This window comes from Phasianus colchicus, chromosome 4 (assembly GCF_987193195.1).
Source record: "Phasianus colchicus chromosome 4, bPhaCol1.hap1.1, whole genome shotgun sequence".
NCBI classification, from domain to species: domain Eukaryota; kingdom Metazoa; phylum Chordata; class Aves; order Galliformes; family Phasianidae; genus Phasianus; species Phasianus colchicus.
The window spans coordinates 17,156,684-17,176,126 of NC_143439.1; the positions used below are offsets into that span (position 1 = coordinate 17,156,684).

Here is a 19,443-nt window from a genome sequence, read left to right on the forward strand (position 1 = left end):
GCTGCTAAATGTGATGGTAATCTCTGGTCTAAACAAAAACGTGGCATCTTTGATTTATTTTCTGTATGTTTTTTGTTTTGGATTCTCTTTCTTATTTGAGAGGCATGATGGCCTCTCTCTTGCTATTGAGTATATCCCATCATCATTATTGTCAAAGTCGTGATGAGAACATGTGACACAAGCAAGTTAGAGAACATTTTGGTTATTGTCTTATTGTTTTTAGAAACTGAGTGAGAGGGAAAAAAAAACAACAAATTGGTTCAAATCTCTCAAAACAAAGCATCTCACAATTGGTGCCAGCTTCTCTTCAAGATTTTGCCTTGGAAATACTTCCTGTTTGGTATTGTGTTCCTGTACAGCTCATCCCTAAATGGGGAAATGACTCAAATGAGTATTACTGGCTAACACTGCAAGCATTCCCCTCTCTAATTCAGTATCCCCTTTTGCTGAAGTCTGTCAAGAGCGACTCTTGAAGACTGTTAAACAGCATTAGATGTGTAAAGAAAAAAAAAAAAAAAAAAAAAAAAAAAAAAAAAAAAACAACCAAAACCCAACACAAAAAGACCCAAGAGAGACCCCAGATTTTTAGATAATGTCTTGTCTGAATTTGATTTATATTACTTCAGTTCTCATGTGGAGCGTTGCAGTAATTGCCTTTGTAGTCTCTGTGGTAGTAGTATCAGCTACTGATATTACGTTATACTGGTATTCATCACCTGGACATAATCCTCATTGCCTTGAAATTTCAGTGTCTCTGGGGAATCTCCTCCCTGCCCAACCTCCAAATCTCAGCTTTAGAAGTTGCAGTGGGAAACTTAGGTCAGACCAGGAACAGCTGTGCAAATGTGTGCCTTGTAGTGCTGTCCCTAGCTTGAAAGTTTCTTGCAGTGGCTGAGTTGAGGAAAGTCAGAGTAAGGAACGTTAGGAGCAGAGGAATAAAAGCACACATTCAGCTCTTCTTTTGAACAACACTTTATGCTTCCCCAACAACTTGAACGATTGCAGATGACATAATAATTACTGATACTGATTAATACCTCTGGATTTGATATTCCAGGTATCTTCTCTTCATCTGATTTACATCTATAGCGAGTACAGACAGGTAATAGCTTAAAATTGGCAACCAAAAGGCTCTTTGGTGTCAACTTGAGTGCTTTTTATCAGTATCTACAGCATGGAAATGTCCAGCAGTGCTGTATTGTTGAGGGCTGAAAGCTTTCTGGTGGTCCACAATATGCTACTTATAATGTTTTATTCTATTAATCAGTTTCAGGTTAAAATTTCAGTGTAATCTCAATTGCCTGTCTATTCATCTCCCCTATGTAACTTCAGGAATACTTGAGTAGTTTGATTTCTCTTCCGTTTTTAGAAGCCTTCTTACTGAACCTCACTTTCCACTTGATATTTCTGTGCATTTTGTTCCTTGCTTTGTAATAGTCATCTCTGGGCAGAGTTTAGAGTCTGAGTAGTTGGTTGCCCTCTCTGTTTCATGGGCGTCTGCTTATCTTTTTCTTTCTTCAGTATTGAGTATAACTGGAGAGATCCTTAAAGCTGGAGTCATAGTGTATCAAGATGTAACAGTGACTGTTCACGTAGCCTATTAACCTGAATTTTACAAATATTTTATTGCATACTTAGCTCAAATCCAACATGTATGGGTGTGTGCGAGTGCCACACGCATGCCTATGTATTATTTGTATAATGATTTCAAGCAGGCATTCCGACATGTGAGCTTTGACATGCGAGTGACTTCCTCATTCAAAAAATGTGAAGTACTGAGCTGCTGTGTTTGTTTATCAGTCAGACTTCAATACATATGTTTTGTAATCCTCAAAGAATGTAACAAACCTGGAAGTCCTAGTAATAGGAGTGGTAAGATGCTGAATATTCTTTTTGTGTATTTAAAGCAGATGAAAGGCAATAGAACTAACCCACCAGTGTCCAAATGCCCACTTGCTTTTGTGTCAAATTAGGTTATTTTCAACTGCTCTTGTAACATAGTGTCTGACACACTGAAGAATGGGTAGTGGTGGAGGGCTGGAGTTAGCAGTAATAGTAAGAGGTTCAAAGATATGACTGAATGTAATTGATTTCATACAAATTTCTAATTAGCACGTTAACATGTGCAAGGTTTTATGGGCATATGAGTTTAGTACAGGCAGGCTGTAAGCCTGATGCCGTGACCCAGGAACTTTTTTAATGTTAAAACAAGGATAATTCTGAAAACATTTATTCTTTCTGGAGCCTATGCCCTTAGTGCCATCAAATCGAGAGAAAGAGGTGGTAATTGTTATTCTTTACTGTTTAGTCTGTTGAATGAGTTAGGGCCCCAGCTAGTAGTTGGAAGGGGAAACACATAAAGATACTGAGTGAATGGTATAAAACATGTCCACGCATCCGTCCTAACTATGATACTCGGTGCTAGAGCAGCTTGTGTATAGTAAATGCAGGATAACAAACAATGGAAGTGCTTCTCAAGTTATGCTTTATTATCCAGATAGCGTAGTAATCTTTTAGTCAGCAGTTCCTGTTAAAATTGAACCATATGTTCTCACAAGACAGCAGATGTATTGTATAACAATTAACGACATAACTTTGCCACTTGAGGATTTGGGATAATACCAACGTAATTCATAATTAATTTGTGATACGTATGTAAGGCAGATTTCCTGTTGGGTACTGTTTGCCTCACTATTTACTGTGCGTTCTTGGTGTTTCCAAAGGTTTTGCCACTTGATAAATTTGCTGTCCTTACATAAACTTAGCATAAAATCTTTTCAATAACCATAAAAGGATTAGCCATTCTACTGCTAGAATAATTAGATGACTTCATCAAGATTGCATAAGACACAGTACAGAAGCTGGGGGAAGGCCAGAAGTGTCCTAAAGAGGAATGTTTCTGCTGAGAACTATTGGGGAGCTGCCCAGGGGCATACCATCTGCTATTTGACGAGGTACCATCTTGGAGGCACTGCTGAATGCTATCGTATCTTTATTTCTTTTTACTAATATATATTCATTGATAAAAGAAATATTGGGTACTATCTCTTAATTCCAGTTCGCTTTGCTGATGGGAGTTGCTTGCTTTATAACAGTATTGAGTATTGAGGAAGTGGAAAACAGATATAAATTGTCAAAATAAGACAAACAATGGAACCAGGGGAAAAAGCTCAATTTCCACTGCAAATTTTGATAGATTGATTTTGTGTAATCTGTAAGATATAATGTGAATTAAATTCCACTAGAAACAACCTTGCTGTGAGATATGGAAATAAGTGTACTAGCTTAATAGAATATATTATTTTTTAAAAATATATCAGCTGAAATAGTTCCCAGCTAGTTGTTTTTAGAAGAGAAATCTTGTATTTTTGTTGTGAATTGTATGTTGACATTTATGTTCTCCTGAGAAATGCATTAATTAACTTCCTTTTCCTAGTTCAGCTGCTTTTCCTCTGGAAAAATGTGTGCAGTATATGTATGTTACTTATAAAACTCTCTTCAGTGGAAAATTGATAATCTTATTACTTTACTGTATAACCTTTGTTAGAGAGGCATGTAGTTTTATGAGACTTCGATTCTTAAGTTCTTGAAAAAAAGGCAAAACAAGTATGAAAAGACAAAAGTAATTTCTTATTTTGACTGCTAAACTTCTTCAGTAGCTTTATCAAATGTTCAACTTTGGTATCCTCTCTTCAATGGTTATGGTCTCTTCCTACAGGCTTTTGTTTATTTAAGGTACATCATATGTTCAAGACATGTTACTTTTATTATTTTTTGTCTTCATTCTACGGAAGCCAATCAATTGTCCAAATATTTTTTAGAAATTTTGTAGGTTGTAGATGCTTGATCTCTCTATCACTGATCTAACTGAGAATCAGTCAAAGCTGAATACTCTTTCCTTTGTTCTTCACAAAGTTATCAGGAGTGCCACAAGTGGAAAGGCATGGTTGTGTTTTTTTATTTACTTACCAGGCCTTCTGATAAGCTTAATAGTGTAGTATTCAAAATTTATTCTGGGGATTAAAAAAGCCTTCCACTGTTCATTTATATTTATTGGATGAGTAATATATCTAGATGAATAATTAAACTGTGTAAGATTAAATTAGATCCACTAATATTTTATACTTCCCCTGAGTATGCCTTGTGGCTCTTCTGAGGAGGCGTAGGTATTGTTTTCTCTAGAAAGACTGTCATCAAGTTTGGCATTCAGCACAGCTGTCACTAACTTTCCTGTCTGCTAAAGAAATTAGTTGATTTGTTTTTCACTGTACTACTCAATTTTCCAGGATAGCGATGTAGCTCTCTCTGGCTTCGAAACATATCTGTTCTTCTGAGACTAAATCACTTTATTTGTGTTATAAGGTGAAGATCATAGGTTTCAGATTTCAGAACAAGCCACCCTGATTATGAGACCATTAATCTTAATACTAATCTTAATTCCATGTTTAAGAAATGGTTCGCTGTCTATTCAACTAAAGCAACCTAATTCAGTAGCTGGTAATAAGTAGCTTAAGTGTCTGTTCTTCTTGCTTTTAACTCATATAATGAAGTTTTAACTCATACAAATGGCAAACAAAAAGATCCTTAATAGCTCCTTAATAACTAAGGGATGAAAACTAGTCTATGTTGATGTTTGTAGTTGTTTTTCATATCCTTCATTTCTGTAGGGCTTCATTTTCAGATGTAAAAAAAACCTTCTGACTGATTTTTTTTCTGACTGAAAGCAGGTGCATCCAAACTGAATAGGGTAAAATTACTGAAAATACTAAGATGTGACCTTATAATTGGAAAAACAAAGGTTTCAATACAAGCTACAAAAGAATGAGAGGGTCACGGAAAAGAGACTGGCTCTGAAAAAAGGGCAGTCAACTGTTTTTACAACAGCAGAGACTGCAAGATGGTATTCATGACACAGTTTCTAATACCTGCAAGCTGCTTTGAAAGTATGGAAACATTATGGCCATTTCAATTTTAGAGATCGATGAAATGGAGTAGGACATGAAGAAACACTTTAATGAGCTAATACTTAAAGCTGTTCTGAACATCTGGCTGTGGGCTTGTAGTTATTCAATTGTGAGAGGCTACATAGTAAATGAGATCACAGAGCTTCATTTTTCTGAATTTTCTCTCCTGTTTATTAATAAGTTCTGTCCCTATGCATTCCTGCAAGCTTTCTTCAGGCTCACTGGTGCTAGTAAATCAAGCAAAATGTTCTTGTGTAAAAGGTTCTACAAAAATACTTATCTCACTCATTCTTAAAGAAGACTACTAGATCAACAAATGATCTCTTCTATGGAGCTGGAGGGTAGTGATGCGTATGTTGATATCTCATGGGTATTTTTGTATAAGTGGAGTAGCATGTGCTTCTGAATCTGTTTTTCACCTGAAACTAATAAGCCTTAAAAATTAGAGATAGGAACTGTTTACTTATTAAGAGCTGTTGAGGTGACTAAGAAGCACCCGAACTTGATTTTTTTTGATACCTTCTATGCATTGTAGACAGTGTTTCAGAACCTCACAAAAGCGCAGAGCCCTACTGTGTTCAGCTGCCTTTTAATCGTATTTTTGTGTTCTCACATGAATGTGTTAAATCTGCTTTTATAGCTCTGATTTTTTTTTTTGGAGCTCAGAATCACAAGGTATCTCGGTTTTACATTTCTTAGATCTTCATAATTGTTCTGCATATAAATTAGGTTTGCGCATAAATTTAAGAAAATAATGTATTCATTTGTTCTAACTATGTAAAATACACTGAGAACTCATTACAACTCTTAACCTAACTACATTCAGAGTAGGGCATTTTGGTTTGCAGTAACTGTATAATTAATTTAACCTTTAAAGTTTGCTTTTACTATTCTGTCTTTTAGTATGAAATGCAAGAAGCAGGATGTACAAGTCATCCAGTGAAAGGGGGCTAAATTATATCCTTGTTCACTTAACTGAACAAAGCATTTAGCATTGTACTTATGTTTAAGTCAATGAAATCTCTCCTGTTTTGAGAGTTTTCTTACTGACTAGGGATGACATTATTCTCATTCTCCAAATAAAGAATGTGCTTACGTGCTTCCCTTGTTTCCTGAGTTGAATTTCTTAGTATCAGTGAGGTGGTGTAAGAAAAACAAAACAAAAAAACTACATAGCATGTGTTCAGAAGGTCCTATCTGTAAGTTCCACGAGATTTAACTGGCTCTGAGATACTGCTGTTAAACAATTAGTATAAGTAAACTTTTCTGTGCAATAGCTTTTGATAGAACAACCACCAAAAAAAAAAAAAGTGCAACAACACAAGAAGTCTGAATGGCCTGGAAACTCTTCTTTGTTTTGACTTAGTTTCATCACCCAACTTTTTTTTCTCCTAACTTTCTATCTTCTATGTCATTGTGTTCTTTTGCCTTGAGGTAGGTCACCAATGTAACAACCCACTTGGAATTACCTGGGAGATTACTTCTGTCAGTATTTTTCTGCTGCTATTTGCTCCCTTGCTTGGCAGCCTTCTGGCTCTGTTCGAGCCTCTTATGCAATGAAAGTGGTTGGAGAGGGAATGCATGTTACAGATAGGTATTTTTTATGTTTTGAAGGGTTGCACTGTAAAGGAACAGCTGTTGATCTTCCTGTGGAACTTGTAGGTCTGATGTGGTCTGCTCTGCTCGTAGTCTTTCCAGCCAGGAGGTAGAGTACAAAGGGAGACAGTTCCCTAGTGAGAAGTTAACTTTCTGGTTGGACTTCCAGGAGTCGTGCTTTTATGAAAATGCTTTCAGTGTATCTGATTGCTCAGAAGACATCCCTAGCTTCGAGAGTTGCATTTAACGCTAGAAGACATTAGAATGGAGATTGATTGTAGGCACTTTCAAACTGTAGAACTTTGTTTTGATTGAAGTTAATTAAGGCTTACCAGAGACATCCAGGAACATACAGTGAAAACCTTACCTTGTAAGGTTAACTGTGGCCTGATCTGATCAGTTCTGGAGATGGCTATTTAAAACTGTTCAAAAGTTGTGATGGAGGTGGATTCAGGTAGCAGATCTCAGCTGAGAGAAGCGATAAGCTTTAGAATGAGAGGTAATTGTAAAAGACGTTTAATTGAACGTATAAACCCTTGTGTTGCCTATTTATTCACTTTTTTTGCTTTTTAAGAAATTTGAATAAAACTAGACTTAGTTACTTGTTTGTAGCAGCCACCATACAGCTTTTCTTTACTGGAAATCGAGGGATATCTCCCTTGATAATAAGCACTATATCCCCATACATATTATTCTTCCCTAAGGGTGGTTTTTCTCCATGTCTCATCTCCTTTAACTTTTCTTGATGCAGTACTGACCTGAGTACTAACTCTCTGTCACTAGCAGCAGATAGGTTGCTTCTTCGTATCATACAGGACTACTGGAATTGTGATAAGTTTGTAAGGCATTATGTTGGTGTGAATAATTTTAACATAGATCTATGTGTACAAAGTTGTAGAAAATAATTTGAGAAACTGTTTTACTTTTTAATTAATAATACCTTCCTAAATATACTGTCATCCAAAGACCTTTGTTTGGCTGTTCTAAAATATGAGATCTAAGCATGAAGTTAAAAATGTTTATTTGTATAAACTGTTTATGGTATAGTACTTTATAGTTATCTGGTAATGCAAAACGACTTTTACTAAGCCCCCTTCTTGTCATCTAAATGTCTGAAGCTGCTTTTTCAGAACAGAAGTAAAATACCTGTGTGACAGTTCAGAATGATTCTCCATGTAATTGACAAGTAGGGGTTGTCACAAGTGTCTTGGTCGCAAAGCAGTCTTTTGCTTAGAGCTTCTTAACATCCAGTTTTCAAAATGAAATTCCAGTTTTTAATGTGTGTGCATAAGCAGGGGGTGTGTATTTCTGGAGATTACTTGCTATGGCGCTTGTATCTCATGAAGTGTGCCATACTTTCTATTCTTAAATAGACTCACTGCTATAGTAATAAGTCTCACAGTGTTCCCATGTTTGATTAACAGCTCACAGTCACAATTAGAATGTATGAATATATTTAATTGTCCTGAGAATTTTCATCTGGGGTTTTCATCTCTTTCATTGTTTTTATTAGTGAAAAGATGGATGTATTAGATTTATTTGAATCTAACTCTGAAATAGTTGTATTTCAGCAAATCAAAAGGGGAATAGCCTTGAGTCATTGCCGAGATTTATGGAAGTCTTCAGCAAAAACATAAGTATTCTGATTTATTTCTAAATTTAGTGGATTTATTAGTAAAAAAAAGTATTCTTCCTACAAATGTTATGCCTAGTAAAATAGCTTAAAATAAAAAGAAACTAAAGCAATTAGTTAGCAATTAAGATTACATAATGCCAGGGTTGGAAATTATTAATGTATTTAATATTCAGCCCCATGAGGAACACAACTTAAGTCTGGTGATGCCCATGGGGAGCAGGAATCATGCTAGCGAGTTGTAACTGAAAATTTTCAGTTCATCTTCTTTCAAAGCATGACTTGGGAATTGTTGTTCTCATCTGTTGAACTTCAGGGAATTTGAAAGCGAACATCTTCACTCCTGTTGCTCGTTATATGAAGTATTATTTCATGATAACATAGTCAACAACTGCTGTTCTACAACTACCTTGCTATTCATCGGAGACCAATGTGTAAATCCGCTTGAAGTTAGGCAGGGTCTCCATGATTTACTTTGGTGAATACTATTAACTACCTTCGTGTATTTTACTTCTTAAATTCTTGAATTTATTTGGCTCTTCTGGCAGAGTTTTTGTTGCCCAGTTCTTTTCCAGATAAGGATGGAAGGTGGCTATGGATCTGTCCGTCTTAGTGTTGTTTTCAACAGCAGCTTAAGCAGACACTTAAGTAAAAGCAGGAATGAAGCTCATGGATCTTCAGGACTGCATGATGAATTCCTTAAGGATTTGTCAATTTTCATTACAGATGATTAAAATGATAGAAATAGGTTTCTTCTTGCATTGGTCAGCATGAAAAAGAGAGAGACAAACAAAACCCAGCTTCCATCCACTAAAACAGGGAGTTTGTGTACTAGGGGTAATTAGCTAGTACATGTGCAATGATTGTTTTTGCAAGACTGAAAGAAAAACTGCCAATGGGGTGACTGAGGCTTATGGAGGGGAGAGGCCAAGTGTTTTAAATCAGCATGAATCACTTCAGTGGAGCCACATGGTCCATCTTAAATGCAGTTAAGGTCACACACTCAGCCAGCCACAGAGAAGAATAAATGACACTTGCTGTTGTTGTCATGAGCTGCCATGTGCATAGCAGAAGCAGGCAGCTCTTGAGACTGAAAAGCAGCCAAACTAGGAAAAGTGCAGGAAGCTTAAGAATAAAAGATACATTGCTGAATGACAGTGAAGTTGTGATTCTGGAAGATAAGAGGAACAGACAAGGGAGGGCGTGGAATAAAGGCATATTCAATCCTACTGGGTCCACAAAGGGCTAAGGCAATTGTGAGTTGGTTGCTTGAAGACAGCAAGAGATGTGAATTTGCAGTATATTGAATGACAGATTTTGGAGTGAATGCATTAAAGTAGAACTTGAAATCACTAGTGTCGACACAAATGAGCTGGATCGTGCTTTAAAGATGCTTATGATGCCTTGTGAGCCAGCAGAATATTTTAAGTTGTTGTTTAATGAGAGAGCTGATAGAGGTGCTCTGAATGCCTGTGGAAGCTTTAGCGTTGGCATTTTACTTTGTGCTATTGGCAGATCTAATGTTGTGACAGTGTAGTGTTGGTATAGAGCTAGGGCCGCGTTACTTCCTGTATTTTCCTCATGAGAATAACAACTTGCTTAAGTGATGGTGATCTGTTCCACTTCAATTGTAGAGTAAGAAGCTGGCAAGGAGTCTGTCCTGCTTCAGTATCCTGATCTGGGTGAAATGCTAGCTCTGTTGTTTGCCGGTGTATGAACGAGTCAGTGCTCTTGTGGGCACATTGCAGTTGGTCTTCCTGCATGAAGAAAAGGAAGGTTCTTGGGCTTTTCTTTTTAGGATTGTCTTAAGTATTTATTCATACATAAAAGTAAGGAAAGACTGCATGTAGTAAGGAACAGGATGTGTACAAACAAGTTAAAAATGAGGCTTAATCTATGCAGCTGTAAATTAAATAGCCACCTGTAAATGAGCACTGACTAAATCCTATGTTTAGTATGAGATTCGAACTTACTATTCTTATTAAACTTCTCATTGAGCAAGATTCTCTATTATCTCTAAGTTATTATATGAATACTACTGTTTGTATTGTGGATAGGAAGGAGGATGCCATTCAGCCTGGTTACCAGACTGACATTTTTCTGTCTGTCTAAGGTATCTCTCAATGTTAATCAGTGTGTTTATGTATGCTGTAATTACCACTTGCACTCAGTGACCGAAGTCCACTTGTTAGTAGTGAATAACTCGCTTGTATTCCAACACTTCCGGAAATAGTACTTAAAGGACTGGATGGCATGGCATTTAAATCATGAAGCAAGCATAAGCTGTCTTTGAGATGTAGTCTTTCAGATTATTTACAAGTCTTCTCTGATTAAGCTACATAAATACTGTGAAAAAACAGGTACTATAAGAAACGTCTTGTAGATTTTCCAGAATGCAGATAACAAATAGTGGTCAGAGATGCAGTTTCCTCTGTTCCAGAGAAATCCACCAAAAATCGGGCACACGAGTATGACTGTGACCTCATTATGGAAATGTCCTTTCCTTTTTTCTGACCTATTTGTGTCTGACTGTGGGACAGGTGAAAACCAGTTGCTTATCCTCTTCACATAATTCAAGTTTTGCTAGTAGATGATCCCAGGTCTTTCCAAAGAGTTGCAGGGTGAATATGAAGACTACCCAAAAGAATGCTTCACCTATGTCTTAATATTTTATATATTATAATGAAGTTCTTTGAGATACCTTTTATTACAGAATCACCAAGGTTGGAAAAGACCTCCAGTGTCATGTAGTCCAACTATTAACCTACTGCCAATGTTTCCCCACTAAACTATGTCCCTTAGTACAACATCTAAACATTTTTTGAACATCTGCAGGGATGGTGACTCAACTACATCTCTGGGCAGCCTGTTCCTGTACCTGACCACCCTTTTGGAGAAGAATTTTCTCCTAATATCCAACCTGATCAACCCCTGATACAACTTGAGGCCATTCCTTCTATTCACATGGATGAGGCTGATCCTCACCTCACCACAACTTCCTTTCAGGTAGTTGCAGAGAGCTATAAGGTCTCCCCTGAGCCTTCTCTTGTCCAGAGAAAACAATCCCAGTTCCATCAGCTGTTCCTCATCATACTCGTGCTCCAGACCTCTCACCAGCTTTGTTGACCTTCTCTGGGCGTGTTCCAAAGCCTTGATGTCTGTCTAGTAGTAAGGGACCCAAAACTCAACGTACTACTCCAGGTGCAGGGGTTGTTGTGGCCAATATGCAGGATCTGACTTGGTCTTGTTGAACTTCATCCTGTTGGCCTCAATCCAGCCTGACTAGATCCCTCAGTAGGGCCTCCCTACCGTCATGCTGGCAGTTCTGATGCTTCCTGCCAGGTTGGTGTCATCTGCAGACTTAGTGAGGATGCATTCAATGCCCTCATCCAGGTAATCAATAACAATATTGAACAGGCCAAGACCCAGTACCGACCCCTGAGGAACATCACTCCTGACCAATCACCATCTGGATTTAACTCCATTCACCACCATCTGGGCTTGGCCATCCTGTGAGTTCTTTACCCAGCAAAGAAAAAAATCTGTCCAAGACACGAGCTGTCAGCTTCTCCAGGAGAATGCTGTGGGAGACAGTGTTGAAGACTTTGCTGAAGTCAGGGTAGACCACATCAACAGCCTTTTCCTCATCCACCAGGTGGCTCTATGGCTTCTATGACTGGATCATAGAAGGAGATAAGGTTGGTTAAGCAGGATCTTTCATGAGCCTTTCGTGAAACTCTGCTGCCTGGGCCTGATCCCCTGGTTGTCCTGCATATGCTGTGTGATCCCACTCAAGATGACCTGTTCTATAACCTTCCCTGGCACTGAAATCAGGCTGACAGGCCTGTTGCTCACTGGGTCCTCCTTATGATCCTTTTTGTAGATGGGAGTTGTGCTGGCAAGCCTACAGTCCTTTCTGGTTGACCAGGAATGCAGATAGATGCTAGGAAGTGGCAGAGGCATTTAAGGTACTGGATATTTGAAATTAATGTGGGAAAGAGCTATGCCCTGCAGGTTTCTAGAGTTCAATTTCCCTATTTGCTTACTTAGTGATTATGAGTAAATAAGCCATATGACTTATTTCATGCTAATGCTTACTTCCTAATTTAAAGTAAAAAAAAGGATATAGATAACATTTTGTTTTCTTCTTTGAATGTTTGTTTCAGTTTTCATTTCCAAGCACAGGGGATAGGAGTTCAAGATGTAGAAAAGCTGTCATTCTTTTTTGTACTTGAGCACTGGAAACAGTAGTGTTGATGTATGTGTGATTTAAAGTTTACTTCAAATAAATTTGCTTTCTTCCTTTGTTGCTTCTGAAAGTACTAATACTCCGGAAAAAAATAAGCATGGACTCCTGAACCTTGTGAACCTGAGGGAAATCTCTTTTTTTGACCTAAAGTATCTCAGTGTTTGTATTCTGTGGCTGTTTCTTTTTTTTTTCCGTTTTCCTGATAAACAGACACAGTGCAATACAGAGAGGATTGTATGCATGTGTAGACACGAGGAACTTTGTAGAAGTTCAGCTCTCTGTATTGGTTAGTCTTTCTTGGCTTATAAATAACTGTTGAAGAAAAATCAAACTCTAAATGATTGTCAAGATCAGTCTAGCTTATAAAATCAGACACAGAATACAGCTGCAGCAACTGTTCCACAATGGGTTTATGAAAGGGTTTATACACACAAGCTTGTTTTAAATGGAAAATGAGTATTTTAATGGATTTGATGGGCTATGCAAAGGAAAAAAGCAAAATGAAATATGATGGAGACACAAATGAGATTGGAACAAAATTTGGTAGAATTGGAGTAATGTTCAAGGCAGTAGTGCTTAGCTGCTTAGTACGTAAGTGTGGGATACACAGGCTGTGAAGCCACCTGCTGTGCTAATGGGCAATTCATCATGAGTGCGTGAGCTGCACCAGACTTCTATTGCCTGACTGAAAATGAAATGTATTTATTTCATATGTGTTTATTTGGGAGTTAGTTCAGGTGTTTGTAGTACCCTGGGGTCAATGTCATGTCTGTGCAAGACTGGAGACAAGTGGTCTCTGCAGACATCTCAGTGGTGCAGGAGACATTACACGAGGATCACACATGTTCTCTGTACAAATATTCATATTAGTCCTGTGTGTTTCATTTAGTAGATGATTCCTGATTCAGTGTTTCTGTTCTTATTTTGATTAAAGGTCGGGGCCTTCCATGTATTTGTGATTTAGCTTCCCATTTAGACTTCTAGATAGCTAATTCTGTGTTTGACTGTGTGTGGAAGATACTTTTTAATATTTCTAGGAGATATGTCTTTAAGAAGGAAATCTTTAGGAAAGATTTTTTTTTAGAAAATGTTTAGAGGTAGTATTTTATAATGGAAAAAAAATTTGTAGGCCTACACAACAATTATGTGTTGAATAAGCATCTATTAGATTTTAGTGTGGACATACACTTATGGTAATGGTAAAATTCACAAATAATTTCAGGTCCTAAATTTGTCTCAAAGACTGTGAGAAGTGCAGAAGGTGTTAATGCTTTGTTGTATTTGCAATCAGTTAAAAAGCAGAACGACTGCTCCATCTACTGGTGTCTAAACACCCCAGCCAGAGCTGCTCTGTTAAATGTCTAATGTGCCCTGGCACAGCTCTGTGAGTAACTCTCTGCAGAAGGAGAAATTAGATGTACTGGGATAATTCTTCAGCTAATAGTCAGCCAATAGATTTCTCTAAAGACACTGGGTAGTGTTTAGATTATTTTTACCCATTTCAAACACTTGTACTTTCCTTTTTCTACCTTTACTAGCTGGAAGTTGAAAGTTATTTGTTTTGGTAAGATACAACTCAGAAAGTACAGAGTATGTTTTAAAATTCTTATCCTGTTCATTTACGTATTTTGTATAATACTGTGTGTTTGGATTGTTTCTCCTAAGATCTTTTGTGTGGGAAGAAATGTAACAAACTTGCCCTCTGTGTTTTCTCTTGTAATGAAGTCCATGACTTCAGTAAATTTTTTGAGATTAATCAGAAAATTATTTTTTCTTGATTTTCATTTCTGTAATATCTAGGTGCAGAGCAATGCGAAAAGAAACTACATCTGATTAACTATGAAAATTGCTAAGAATAGGGAAAAAGTCTTGTTCACATTCTGCCTCACACTTTGCATGTTTCTTATTTGCATTGGTCTTAACATGGAAATGTGGAATTTTGGAGTTGTAGCCAAATATTTGAGGAAAAGCAGATCATGGAATAATCCACTATTATTCTGACTGCAACTAAGTGTTTTAAAGATAGGTTACTTAGTTTTTTTTCTCATAATACCATATTTAGTATTGTATTATACCACATGAAAAAATGCACATCAAAAATCTGTCCCATAAAAAGCAGAAATGAACTTTATACTGTAGTAGTCAAGTAAGCACTTGAGTTTCAGCAATATTTGGGTTTTAGAAATAATAATAAAATAATTTAGGAAGTAATAGTTTGTGTATTTATTAAGTTACTTTGAGCAAAAAATTAACATGTTAAGAATGAATCCAAATGCACTTTTCTTTCCCAGTATAAGCATAATTTGAAATTTTAAAAGATTCTGGGGGAGAAAAAAGGAACAACAATTTCAAAGTGAAGGGAGAAAACAGTATGTAATGTTATTTCTGGCTAGTTGGATTGGTAGTGACTCAAGTTGTATCACGTAGTTGCGTTCTGACCTCTATATTAAACATCATTCAGACTATATTTTGATTCAGATGATGGTTGTGCAAAGTAAGTTTTATTTTTAAGCAAGGATGCTGATATAATGGAAAGCCATCCTAGACCTGCCTGTCTTGTTTTTGTATATCCTTCTTGTTTGCTTGACTGTTCTAACTGTTCTAACAAGGCTGTTGTTTCTTGAAGGTCAAAGAAGCTTTGTGGTAGGCCCTAGAATTAACGTGCATGATCAGAATAGCTGTGATTGTGTAGGAAAAGTCCAGGTTAGTTGACAGATTAGACTGCAAGGGCAAAAGCTATTTGTCATTCAAAGATATTTCTCTACTCTTTTCTTTTCCCTTTAATTTTGCTTTTGAAGAACTTTGTCAGTAGAGCTAAGAATATTGGATGTAGATATTTAGCTGCTTGGTATAGAACAAACATTTCTGTGTAGAGAAAAACGATGTAGCTGAACTGAATTTCACTCTTTAAGATTTACTGCTATAAAATAGTAAACACAATTAAGGTAAATGTGGAGACTGAAAGGGAGCAACACCTCTTTAATTTAGTTAATAATAGAAAACAGATGGCAGTTTATAAGCCTCCCATGTAAAGGAAAGAAGTCTTTTAACTGTTTTTGTATATCAATGTATATTCTTTTCTATATTGCAAATAGAATAGTCATTTTGACTCAATGCTGAACTTTGGCATTTAACATTGTCCCACATAGGCAATTAAGCATTCCTGTATACATGGCTGTGTTTGTTTTCAGAAATGTTTTATGATAGCCATTGTTTCCTTAGAAAGAATGGTAAATGTTTTAATGAGCTTATAGTTGATTATAATGAGCTTATACCTTATTGTAATGAGCTTATTTAATGCGTGAGGATTTCTGCTGCCTGGATGATAGAAGTGTTGACAGCCTGCGTGTGCTCTGCCTTCAAGAGGCAGGGAAGAATGAATGAGCAAATACCATTTGTTTCTGCTGTTAGAGGAAAGGAATTCCATTAACAACCTGGGCGGTAACATCAAGATTGGTTGATAGGAATAATGTCTGTTATTATTTAGACAGATTTCTTATTGCAAATGGAATTACAACATGCTTTTTTTCTCCTTTTTATACTTCCTTTGACTCTCAACTGAGTTAATTTCCTAATTATACAATAGGAGGGCTTGATCTCCAGTGAACTGATGGCAGTAGTTTTGCTCTTAGCATTGTAAATGTGAGGGGCCTTGCATATCAGAGGCCTTGTGTCATTTGGTTTAGTTGATGCAAAGCTATTTTGATAACCTGCTTGTTTGCCTGTACCACCAATTCTGTCTCTGTAAGACAGGGACAATTTAAATTTGTGTCAATTCAGTTGCTGGACTTCTGTATTATCTAGCTCAGGTTTTAGCTTGTAATTGGCAGTGTATTCTGGAAATCAGTGGCTGTTTGCAAGTTATGTCTCCCTTCATAAGCTGGAAAATGTAATTCATTCCTGTTGCTACTTAAATTGTGGCTGTTGGATAGTGCACATTCAAACTGGAGCCATGCTGACAGAAGCTGTCTACTCACAATTCCTAAACGTAATCATTACTCTTACTTTTACAGTAACATAGTATAGATGTAATTATAGGTACCCATATGTATGTATGTGTGTGTTTGTATGCATATACTTACACGCCATATAAATATACGTGCCATTCATATGTATATTTGTTGTTGCCACGTAAAGCATATTAAATTGCTCATTATATGAATGAATTTCTTGTTTGTCCTTGACATAGAAATACTGCTTAGATAAATGACTTGGTATTTTTTCCTATGTGCTGCACACTTGCAATTGAAGAAGTTGCACTCAAGCATTAGACCTCTCTTGTTCTTGCTGTCGTATCGTCCAGTTTTATTGTTCTCTCAGTGGTCCTGTCACTCACCACAGTAGTTTAATATGGCAGGAACCAAAAGGAGGAACAAGTGTTGTGTATTTTTTAAAGATTAGTTTTATTGTAGTATATCTGCAGTGCTGTTAATACAATACTTTATTGCTTAAATATTGAAAGACACCAAACGTGTACAAAACACGTTTTGCTGATCATTAAAAACCTGCAAAAACATCTGATTTTAAGCAAGAAAAAACTACTTCAAAAGGATCTTACACAACTGTTAAAATTGAATTTATCAACGTGATCTTACATTTTGATAGTGAATTATTAGAACTTAACATTCTCTAGGATGAATGGGTGTTGGTAAGCGTGATTGCAACACTAGAATTTTCTTTGCTCAAAGATGGTGTGTTCTACCTGTAGTAGGAGCACATAAAGGAATTAAAAATCCAACTGAGCAGTAAGATTGAAAACTTTAAATCTTGTTAGTTCATTTGTTAGTTCATTTTTCTTGCGAAAATGCATGTTTAGGAAGCCAAAATCATGTTTTAATTTATGCAGAAAAAGCAATAATCTCTTTTCTGAGAGGTTATATTTTATTGGGAGGCTTGTTCTAAGAACTTAAATAACAAAGGACATTTGGGTGAAATATTTGTGTATCGTGTCTATACTGTTACCCAGTATGATGTGCATTGAATAATGTATACAATTGTATATCTTGTGTAGAATGTTTTGAGCCACATCTTTGCTTGGTTACTAGGATTTTGATGCTGCAGATCAAACGTAACTGAAATTGTAATATACATAATGAGATGGAGCTGTATGTAGTTTAGACGTTGATGTCTCAGGTGTTTTGGCTGACTTAAAACTTGTTCACTTGGCCTTTAGGCTGAATTATTATTCTCTGTCTCTCTTTCTCACCCCAGATTAATTTCTTGGCTGTGAAGAAGTGTGAACACCTCGTGCCCTGATGGGGGACTCAGGATCCAGGCGATCGACTCTAGTGTCTCGGTTGCCAATATTCAGAAGAAGTATTAGCCGGAGACATGACTCCCTCCCTTCTTCGCCTTCCTCTGCCAGCGCTGTGGGTGTGCACACCTCCTCCCCATCCAGCACTAACTCCAGCTCAGGGAGCACAGGCAAGCGCCGGAGCATATTCCGAACTCCTTCCATTAGCTTCCATAACAAGAAGGGGGGGGAGCAAAAGCCTGATGCCGCCAGCCAGAATGTTAACATCTCAAATGGTGCCCAGCCCTCTCTCAGCACTTTTCAAAAACTGTGCCTGGAGGAACACATTAAAAGCAGAGGAAGGCATTCGGTTAGCTTTGGCAGCTCGCGTAGCAAGAAGATAACAAGGTCTCTGACAGATGATTTTGAAAAAGGAAAGGAGCCTTCAGCTAATAAGAATGTCTTTATAAATTGCATAAGCTCTGGCAAAAATGAGGGTGACGATTCTGGCTTTGCGGAGGAACAGAGCCGCTACTCTGTCAAACAGTCCACACGAAAACTTCTGCCCAAATCTTTCTCATCACACTACAAGTTTTCCAAACCGGTTCCACAGAGTCAATCAGTTTCCTCTGTGCAGCAGACTGGGTGCATGCTGGAGATAAAATCCTATGTTGAAAGTGAGCCAGTGATTGCCGCGTCGTCTTCTCCATGCTCAGCTGAGGTGACAGAGTGCATAGGGAGTGCTTTGCAGTCTCCACTGCTCTCGGCTGACCTCACAGCTGTCCAGACCCCCTCCGATTTCATAACCTTGACGGAGGATTCTGTTTCAGAGGTTGATGCTGTGCCAAGCAGTGGGAATGGAGCGTTGCTAGCAGAGGATTTTGGCCACAGTGTCTCTACCTCTCAGATAATCTTTAATCCTGCTGCTGTTCCAGTGAAAGAAATGGATTATGTGGGAAGTACTTGCCAGTCTGCTGCTGTATCTCCCACTAGTCATGCAAGCTTGTGTAGTGTTGAATCTAATATTTTGTTCAAAACTTCAGCTGCTAATCAAACAAAAGTATCATTGCAAGCCAATGAATTACATGTTACAGATGCCAGGCACAAAGGAGAAATGAACTCAGCAAAGGTGAATTTAGAAACCTTTGCGTTACAGCATAAAGAAGAACTGGGGATGCACTCTCCAGCAGCAAAGGAGTTGAGTGGGGACCAAGAGGAAAGCCCGTTCTCCAAGCACATGAGAGAAACAATTCCTGTAACGGAGCCTAAGATTATTCAATGTTCTGAACCTCAGTCCTTTAAAACACATCAGGGATATGAAGCAAACTATCCTAATGGTATGTACTGTTATTTAATTGTGAGTTTTGATGGTTTTGGAGTTGGCTTGCTTTCTTTTTCCCCTTAGTTACGATTTAGAGATTGTTTGGTCATTAAGTATTTGTTTAGCACTGTCAGTGCCATCTAGAAAGATGAATAGTTATGAATTGTGCTTTCCTTCAAAATCAAGCTTAAATCAGAATAACAAAAGGTATAAAACAAAAGCCTTTGTTTTTTTGGGATTCATGTTTTACCATGCAGTAGTAATGACATCTATCAATGATGTTGGTATCTGTTTGTTTTCCTTTGATAGAAGATGCATTAAGAAAGAATATTGATTCTTGCCTTGTGTTGAATGGGAATTCTGGGATTTTTGAGGCATCCATAATTTGAACTTTAGTCAAAGACTTGTGTTGTTTGCCAACGAAAAATTGCAAAAAAAAAAAAAAAA

At 37.3% G+C, this 19,443-nt stretch overlaps 1 protein-coding gene across 6 annotated transcripts in view; it reads left to right on the plus strand.

Moving 5' to 3' along the window:
- Positions 1–19,443, plus strand: part of CCSER1 (coiled-coil serine rich protein 1) — a 613,005-nt gene that overhangs the window by 46,577 nt on the left and 546,985 nt on the right. For 5 of the 6 annotated variants that reach the window (XM_090138797.1, XM_090138800.1, XM_031607550.2 and 2 more), the window contains exon 2: positions 17,654–19,012. In XM_090138797.1, the coding sequence (XP_089994923.1) occupies positions 17,698–19,012 (1,315 nt within the window). In that variant the 5' untranslated portion in view covers positions 17,654–17,697. Of the gene's footprint in view, positions 1–17,653; positions 19,013–19,443 lie in introns of those variants that run through there. The other variant, XM_090138801.1, reaches the window with a different exon arrangement.